A 10016-nucleotide genomic window follows, 5' to 3' on the forward strand; every position below is an offset into this window, starting at 1 on the left:
TCTGGAAGACCAGAGAAGCTCTGTGGCAGCAGTGTGCCATTCAGATCACCCACGCTATCCAGTATGTGGTGGAGTTTGCAAAGCGCATAACAGGCTTCATGGAGCTCTGCCAGAATGACCAAATTCTCCTCCTTAAGTCAGGTGGGTAGACTCTGGAGCCTGGAGACTGGTTTAGCACCCAGCCCGTTAGAAAAGTGATCTGCTGTCTTGTTCTGCAAATCATTTTAATTTTGAAGGAGCCCTAATTTCAGTCTGTTTCATTAGCTTCATTAACCCTTCCATGTTTTTCCACATTAATCATGTTACTGCCTTATGATCCCCTTCCCTTTACAGTTGCTGGTGGATTTTAAGTACACGTGCACACACAACCATTGCAGAAACTGCAGCCTTCAACCTGACATGTGGTGGAAGGGGCCTGTAAATTGAGCTGGTAGAACCAGTCATCTGCCACCCTGTAAAATCCCAACTTGTCATTAGTGAAACGAACGAAGGCTCACCGGGGCCCGTCTCTGTGGTCATCTCTAATCTGTTTAATGAGACTACAGAAATAAACTCCAGCCAGTGCACAGGAGGGAAAATCCCTGCGGGTGCCAGTTAGTTTCAGAATAAATGAGAGTGGATTACGGCACCGTGCTTCAGCCGTTCTCTCTGTGCGTGTCTGGGTGTGCAGGTGTGTGCATAAGGGCAAGGGGAGGAAGGGTTTCTTTCCCTGTCGTGGGACTTGGTAATTTCTGTCCTTCGTAAGAATCATGACAAGATTTTTTGTGGCTACGTAGTAACACTGCCGAACTCAGGAGGACAAAATGGTGTGACCAAGTGAACTGCAACTGGTAATTAACTGCATTTACCCTGTCATATCAGTTTCTTGCTCCGTCCATGTGTAAAAGGTAGGGTGCTGTGTGAAGCAGCTCATTAAATCATAAGAAATGATGCCTATTTCAAGAGAGAGCTCTTCATTAAGGCTGAAAGTCAATGTGATTCAGCACTCTGTAGACAGAGGGCTGTGGCTCAGTGTGGGGCTGAACAGAGACAGTGGGCATGGATGCCAAAAGAAGGGATACAGAGAGCCTGGAAACATTCAGGCAACCTCCTGGAAAAACAGAGTCATAGCATGAGAACTATTATTTTAAAGCTCTTACTAATTTAAAAAATTCTGCAGATGCCAGTGCACTCCAAGTGACTTCCTTCATTTGTCTGGCAAAGTTAGCAACACAACTGCGTCCTCAGAAAAATACATTGTTATATTTGACTATAATGTGGGACAACTCTGTTCAGCTTCAACATGTATTAATATGTCGGGTTTAATTTTCTGTTTTGCTGTTAATGCTGAGCAGGAGTTAGAAAAGCCAGATTTTTCACTCAAAAGGATGCCTGCAAAAGAACCCCCAGCTTCAGAGTTTTGGATTTATCTAAGGAATACCTAAAATTTTTCCCTTCATTTTCCCAAACTGTATATTTTTGTGGTTAGGAAATTATAAGGAAAGATAAGGGGAAAGAAAAGAGTGATTAATTTGGCTTGTCCCCAACCTGAAAGACAAGCAAGGGAAACAGAAGTAAAACCCGATTTAGAGGTGTTCTTGACAGTACTTTTATTTTCTCTCTAAAAACACTTTGTAATGTTCTCTACTTCCAGTCAAATGAAGCTGGGATTTATATACACACTGACTGAAACTGCTTTTTTGTATAAAAAAGGTTTAATTATTAAAAAGTATTTTCAATAAATGTCTAATATTCAGGATAAAATATTTCAAATTGAAAATATTTGCCCCACTCTACATTCAGATTCAGTCCAGGCTGCCATTTTCTGCAATGGGGGGAAAAAAACAACCTAAAGAAAAAGTGGTTAGGGTGGGCCAGGAATTACCCTCTTCTATACTCAAAGCAGACAGAAGTATTTTTTCTCTTATTCAGAGACATATCATCTAGATAACTTCAAAGAGTGCCTATCTCTGCTGATGTTTCTTGTGGCTGATGGATTCCTAAATATTCTCTTGAAATGTCCTGTATTGTGACATTTTGCAGTAATGTGTGTTACTTTTGCCCTTTTTTGCATCTGATAGGCTGCTTGGAAGTGGTTTTGGTGAGAATGTGCCGTGCCTTCAACCCACTCAACAATACTGTTCTGTTTGAAGGAAAGTATGGAGGGATGCAAATGTTTAAAGCCTTGGGTATGTTGGTCATCTTTTCAACCAATTACATTAAGCGACATTGTGACAAATTTGTTTCTGAGAATAATGACCCACAGTGAAAATCTCTAGTAAATGTTGAATCCCCAAACCTCCAAATCAATAGACTGGAACTGAGAAAGGAAAAAGATTACTCCATTAGCTGCTTGAAGTGATAGATGTTTTTCTCTAACAAAAAAGAACAGCATGAGTGTTTTTCAGATAGATTTCTTATTCTGCCTTCTGAAGTTTTGATAAAATGTGAGTTTATGGCAGGAGCCAAACAGTTTATCTTCACAGCTCATTTATGGTAATTTAATCCTGTATGTGGGATCTAATTGTGTCCTGCAGAAGTCAATTTTAGCCCCAGCAACAAGGGGACTAAAATTAATAACTATAAAATATATTAATTTAGTTCATATATAAAATATATGAACTAAAAAATATAGGCAAAGACTAACCTAAAATACTGTTTGGCCTAAAACTTTTAAGATCATTTAGATTCATGTATTGAAACAGTTTCTTCATTTGTCAGTATGATATTAAGTGCTACCTGAAAAGTTAATAGCTAAAAAGAAGTGTTTTGCCCATTCATGAGACTGATATATTATCAGAAATTTATTCAGGACCAAACTCAAAAAGACACATTTGCCTCAAATGTATATATTTATCATATAGGTACATATATTTTTCTTATTTGCATATGGATAAACGTGACACTACTTTACAAGTTTAAAGCATTTATGAATATGCATTAGTTGATTTATTTTGGTCTTTATTATGTTTTGACAAATTTTCATAAATAATTGTACTGTTAATAAAATTATATATGTGAAAGTTATTTAGGACTGGACATTCACACTTCTCAGATTTAATATCTGTTTAGAAATATCATTTCTTTCAACATTGTAAAAAGAAAACCCTCTTCTAATATGTTTACAGTTTTCGTACAGGTCATGCCCCTAATTTTTGATCTTTGATAGGTGTTTTAGTGACACATTTTTGGGCTAGGCAGAATTTTAATAGCTGATGAAAGACACTTGTTTCAAAATTACAGACATTCACTCACAACTTTATTTGACACCAAAACAATCCACTTTTCATGGCAGGTTAAAGAACTGATAAATTGCTAGCATTGATTTTGTCCTTTGTGGTCTGCAGGTTCTGATGATCTGGTGAATGAAGCGTTTGACTTTGCAAAGAATTTGTGTTCCTTACAGCTGACTGAGGAGGAGATTGCCTTGTTTTCATCTGCTGTTCTGATATCACCGGGTAATTTTTCATTCCAAACACCACAATGACTTTTTTTTTTTTTTCATCTCTGTCCAACTTTATTTCTATTTACTTAAACAGCTGTTTAGGCTGTATTAAACAATACATTAAGCAATGGAATAATACCTGAATATACCTCACTCTGGTTTTGGTAGACTGTCAGAAGTTGCACATGCTGGAAATAGATCCAAAGTGTGGGGGTAACAGACATGGGGCAGGATTGTGCAGACAAGCTGTGCAGGCTGGTGTTCCTCCAGATCACATACAGAGAAGCATGGTGCTCAAGGAGATACATGTTCCTCCTAGCATTTTCAGGGAGCTCAAATGTCACTGCCCTGCGCAGGTTATATAGTCCTTGACGAAGGTGGGTTTTTTCTGTGCGTATAAGAACATAAGCAAAATATAGAACACAGATGAAAATCTATGATATGAAGTCTTGTATGAATTTAGCTCCAGGTAAGAGGTGGTGATTCCAGGGACAACATGCTCTTTTTCATGTATCTTTTCATCATAACGCTGCACAGGCAAGCATGCATTCAGTGACTGTTAGCTGTCCAACCACAGAAAATAGGTTTTTACCGTTGAATTGACTCAGAAAGTGGATCTGATAGATAAGCTCACAGTTTAGTGTGGGATTTTTAAACATGCCTCAGGGGAAGTAGACCCCCAGTTCCCACTAAGAGTAACCTCCTGAAAGATCATTTTGAAGCTAATTTCAAAGCACTTTGGATCAGATGGGGCATCTAATCTGTAGGGAGGAAGATAGATCAGCTACGTAATTTTTAACCAACTTGAAAATAAGTCAAGTTACTGCCTCCCAGGTAATCATGAAACGGAAAACAGATTATAGCCCTGTTCAACAAAATATGGTTGCAGAAAGCTTCTAGCATCTCAATATCCTGTGCCTTAGGACAAAACCTATTTAAGTAACGGAAAGTTTCCCATTGATTTTAATAGATTTTGGATCAAGTCATTTATGAAATGTGCTTAGCTACAGATAGACATTAGATGAACATCAAAATTCTGATTCAGCTCTGTAGTTCAACATATGTCCCTTTAGTTTGCTAAGCACCAAAATGTCTTGCATTCTGCTAGCAGCTCATGTTGCCTGAGTATCCATGCTCATTTCGACTTCTTGCAGCTGTACTGAGTAGTTGAAAAAACTAGCAACTCAGCACTGACTTTGAGCCAGCTGTATTGGAGGCATGTGTTGAAAAAGCTTCTCCATTAACTCTAGTAATGCATTTCAGTCCTGATACAGCCTTTCAGAGCCGAGTGTCTTCTGAATAGCAGCTTCTGTTTCTGCTAAGTAGTAGAGATAAATAGAGGCAATTCCAAGTTTTTTTTCACTATAATCAAGCTTCAGAGTTGAAAGTGGTACTACAAGATTAAATATTTCAATAATCCACACTTCTCTGTTTCACATCCAGTGTGGCTTTTTTCTTTACAGTGTCTCCTATTCCTTTAACAAAACCAAAAAATAAGTGAAAGTGCTTGATGCACGTGAATGCTTGTTTCTGTAGTCTGTGAGCATGTGTATCTTTAGTCATAGAAGACGCAATAAGAAAGAAATGATGGGATTCAGCAGCATGTACATTAGCGAAAGCAATCTCTTTTCCGTAAAAAGTCTGCAAATTTGGAGTGTGCATATAATTCCCATTTCAGCTGGGCTGCTAAGTTTGGTAGTAGAAGGCAAGGAAAATCAGTACAGAATGAACAGCCATTGAAATTTGCCATTTATTTTCTTACAAAAATTATAACAGTAAACAATAGAGAAAGAAACTATTTCTTTCCACACTACATGTTCCAGTTTCTTTACAATACAGTATTTCATGGGAACATGAAAATTAAATGTAAAAATTAAAAAATCAAGCACTGCTTTACAGAAGTAGCTGCAGCAGTCCTTCCATCCACTAATACAGATAAACTGAGATTCCCTATGGGAAGTACATACACTCAATTTTCTTTTCTACAGAAACCACCATCCTGAAAGGTGATTCTTGTGCCCTTGATCTGAGTGTTTAGGTAGTTTATAGGAAACAGAGTGGTCCAATTGGGAGTAAGGGGACCTAAGAACATTCATTAATACAATTGCTAAGGCTGCAAAGCCCAGTGTCAGACCCATTTTCCATCTGATTCAAAGCACAAATTCAGATTTTCCACTTTAGGGTGGACCTAACACTCTGCTTGAAGGTGATTCTTTAACTTGATTTCTGATCTGAAAGGTTAAAACATTGTAGAAGGAGTCCAGTAAAGGTTGCAGAGGCATCTCCACCTACGAATATGCCAGATCCACGTGGTAGGACACTAACCTGGCTGCCCACTCTGTGCCAGTCCCTCATCTGAAATTGTGGCTGGCCATGTTCCTTTTTTTCATCTTCTTCTTAACAAAAGAAGATCTTGTAAGTTGTCCTTCATCTTCTTTCCTACACTATTCTCTATCCTAATGGCCTGTGCACTCTTTAAAGTTGCACACGTTCAAAACCCAAAAGTACAGAATTGCACCACTGCTTCTTATGTCCTCTATGGGTAGCCACTGATCTGTTGACCTTTTCCGGCACTTTTGTGAATATAACTTGAGGTACTTGGGGAGCTCCAGCCAAATTTGCAAGTGGTTTTCTGGTGACAGAAAACATATTCTGGGAGACAAACTTAATATCCATTATAAAAGTCGCTCTTGTCATGAATTTAAGACTCTTATATACAGCATGCTCCATGACAAGTAAGTGATTAAACCTGTCCTCCAACAGCCTCAGTCTAAGATTATTGTTGTGACAGAAAGATAAATCTTTAAGGATTGCTATGATAAATCTTTTTAGCTCCAGTCTGCCACAATAGGCCTTGATTTAACACTGTTGAAAGGCATGTTTTTGAAATAGCATAAAATTTGGCACCTAACCTGTGAAATCCAGATATTAATGTGTGCTTATTTGTGTTTAGATGCTGCGTGTGCTCTGAGCTACTTCTGTTTCTGTGGCCACAGGTGGCATAGGATCCATTAGCTTACCTTCTGGGAGCACGATTCTCTAAGCTTTGCAAAAAGATTATATTCTTTTCCTGATTATCTGTTAAGTCACTAGAGGTTTGGCTTTGCCTCTTTTTACAGTACTTGGTGATGGACGCTTTTCATACACTCCTCTCCACGGACAGTCAGACAAATGACAGAATCCTGTTCCTTCTGTGATGAAATGCTATTCAGCTCCAGCCTCTGTGGCATGTGTGCTTATTGAAGTGGTTGATTTATATTATTTCTATGGATTATTTTAGTGACTGGAGTGAGTGAAAGAGCTCTGAAAGTAAAAGGGATTTTCCTGCACTTTTCGATTTGTACATGAAGATTCATGCCCTGTGATAAAATATCTTTCCTTATTTCCTGCTTGAAAACTAAAATCTATACCTAAGAATTGGTCTGAAATGAGGGAGAGAGAGAGTAAGAAAGAAGTTTGCAGCATGGGGAAACAGAACGTTTAACGGTGCTGTAAACACACTATATAAATGGTTTGGCATTGTCTTGGGGTCTGCTACTTCTCTTTCTGTGTGTTTATCTCCAGAAGCTATGACTTATGAGAATATAGATCTTAAGGAAGATCTCTTACACTTGGGGTTTGCGTTCAGTACAAGTCATATAGGTTTCCAAACAACTGTGTCTGTAACTTATTCTCCCAGATAATCTTTAATTTTGTGTTGTTTAAAAAGAGAACATTTTTAAATAATGAGAAATTTGCACTTCAAGACATTGCAACAACTCATAATTCTTTTGAATTATTAAATAAATTCTTTTGAAGGAAGCCATTTCTTTTTATTCAGAATATAATATTTGGTCTCAAAATGTTAGCCTAGTAAATAATGAAATATATTTTATTTTAATTTTTAAATAATTATATTATTTTCAAAGAAGTGTTTTGATCAATATGTTTATTATTTATGTATTAAGACACTGAGATAACATGATATGTTTTTCACCTAGCCAGTATGAAGTTAGAAGAACACTGACTGTACAAACAGAGAGTAATAAAATGGTTGGGCTTTGTTTCATTTCTACTCCCATCTTTGTCCTGGTTTAAACAAAGAGATACAGAGCCAATATTGTATTCCTGTGCACTGTTAATTAAACTCTCAGATGATCCTTTAACAGATTAAGATACTTTGCCTCTGAAACCATGTCTTAATTATCATGCAGTCTTTCTTCATGGGAATTATGACTGCTGTGAAAGCTTGACAGCATGGAACACTGTGTCCATCCATGAGCATGCCCCACATCTGTGCATTATTGACTTTAGCTCTTGCTTTCCTTTTTCACAGATCGAGCCTGGTTGATAGAGCCAAGGAAGGTCCAGAAGCTTCAGGAAAAGATTTACTTTGCACTTCAACACGTGATCCAGAAGAACCACCTCGACGATGAGACTTTGACAAAGGTAAATTGTTAAAACAAAGAGCCAAACACTCCTTGATCATGACTCTCTTTTTTTTGTAGCCATTTCTCCATGTATTGCCACATTAATGTAAGTTAAAAGCAGCACACTATGTGCTTGCAGTGCATAGGTGAAATAAGGATTATTTTACTCTTCTCCCTTGTTCCTCTTACTCCATGTTTTGTTCAAACCACTAATCTTTTTAATTGGTACCCTAGAAAGAATGAGACTGCCATAAAAAATACCCCTGGAGGCAGGTCCTTCTTAAATGCATCTTTGGCACTTCGCTAAAATTTCCAGGACAATGGTTTTTAGCCTCTTATGGTAAGAACAATGTCTGGTCCTTTGAATGGCTACTTTTGATGGAGTTGAGAGTATTGCATTCAGTTACACAACCAGCTGTTAACGTAGTTCGTTTTGGAAAGTGTAATTTATACTAAATTTGCTTCCTCCCTCTTCCTTTTCTTTTTATTTTAATGTCTCACAGTTAATAGCCAAGATACCAACCATTACTGCACTTTGCAACTTGCACGGAGAGAAACTACAGGTATTTAAGCAATCTCATCCAGATATAGTGAACACACTGTTTCCTCCATTATACAAGGAGCTTTTCAATCCAGACTCAACCACTGGCTGCAAGTGAAGGGGATAATAGAATTTTCACGTAGTCATGGAATGCGTCACTATTAAGATTAAAAAAAAAAAAAAAAAAAAAAAGTTTTCATGAAGAACTTATTAAAAATGTCACTACTGCAACACTAGGAATGTCCTGCACTTAATAGAATTATTTTTCACCGCTACAGTTTGAAGAATGTAAATATGCAACTCTGAGTGGGGATGTCTTTTTTCTCTTTTCTTTGTTTACTTTTTTTTTATTTTTGAACTGACAATTAATATACAAATATAGGACACTGGGTGTTACCTTCTTTTTATTTTATTTTATTGGGAGATGTTTTGGGAGACAACTGTTCCTAGAATTTTATTGTAGATATACATGAGAATAGAGCAGTACTTTGCAGTATTACTCTTGCTGTTTATTGTTCAAATATAATTTAAGAAAATTCCACTTATTAGACTTGCCTATTTCTATGTTTTTAGATAGTTTAATGCATGTGGAAATTTGTAGCTGTCTTGGAGATTATGGTGCATGTATGGAATACACATATATATATGTGGTATATACTTTTTTATATATATACACACATATATATATAGTGGGTATTATATGCATACATGCTGTAGCTTAAAAATCCCATGCCTACTTTTAAAGGATACTCAGCCTGGCTGTCATGCATTTCTTACTCTCCAAGTAACATATTAGATTTACTTTGGACAATCAAGATTTGCTTTGCCAGTCAGAGTTAAATTATCAGCTGCCAGTGTTTAATGACAGGATCACTTCTGAGATACGTGTAATGTAGTGCATGTGTGCAGTCTGTAAATGTAACATCAGGAATGTATCAATGGTGCAAAAGCCTTGTCTGGATTATTTTAGTTGAGAGAAGAAAAGGGGTTTTTGAATTTTCTCACTGTTACAGGGATAGAACATATATAAAAGTGAACATTGTAGGACCTGATGTCAGTAAAGTATCTGAAACGTGAAGTAAAAATGTAGACTATCCCACATGTACGTTTTTCTGATTTCACACATTATTATATTTCGTATACACTACTTTGAAAAGTTGTTGCAAGGCTTGGTTTGTTCTTCGCTGAACTCAATGGAAAAACGTGTAGTGAACTCAGTGAAAACCACAGGAAGCCTAAAATGTAGCTCTGAACAGAGTAGCGGCAGAGGGAGTTAAGGGATAGAAGGAGGAAGTCAAAGTGAGCAATGTCCATGGTTACAAAGGCAAATATAATTATCACTGTTTCTGACACAGCCATCATCTGGATAGGACTGATGGTTTTCATTACACACATACATATATGTATGTTACATACACATGCATATATGTATATATCTGTATGTATATAACTGTATATATACCTTATATAAGGTTGATTTTAGATGCACTTCAGGAGGGGAGCAAAGGATTGGGGCTTTCTTTTTGTCTGTCTCTGAATTGATTTTATATGCATTTGCTTGCAAAGCCAAAGGCAAACACAGAAGGGAGTGGAAGACTGCCATGGACTTAATCTTGTGGATTAATTAAGTTTAATTAGCAGT

General features: G+C 37.1%; 1 protein-coding gene across 1 annotated transcript in view; it reads left to right on the plus strand.

The window, feature by feature from the left end:
• The window catches only part of RORB (RAR related orphan receptor B), a 47084-nt gene extending 38592 nt beyond the window's left edge, over nt 1-8492 (plus strand). Inside the window, exons 6-10 of the mRNA XM_074931575.1 lie at nt 9-141; nt 2061-2168; nt 3327-3437; nt 7740-7852; nt 8337-8492. Of these exons, the coding sequence (XP_074787676.1) occupies nt 9-141; nt 2061-2168; nt 3327-3437; nt 7740-7852; nt 8337-8492 (621 nt within the window). The remainder of the gene's footprint in view (nt 1-8; nt 142-2060; nt 2169-3326; nt 3438-7739; nt 7853-8336) is intronic.
• Nucleotides 8493-10016: the final 1524 nt, after the last annotated feature.

The sequence above is a fragment of the Athene noctua genome, chromosome Z (genome assembly GCF_965140245.1).
Source record: "Athene noctua chromosome Z, bAthNoc1.hap1.1, whole genome shotgun sequence".
Taxonomy (NCBI): Eukaryota; Metazoa; Chordata; class Aves; order Strigiformes; family Strigidae; genus Athene; species Athene noctua.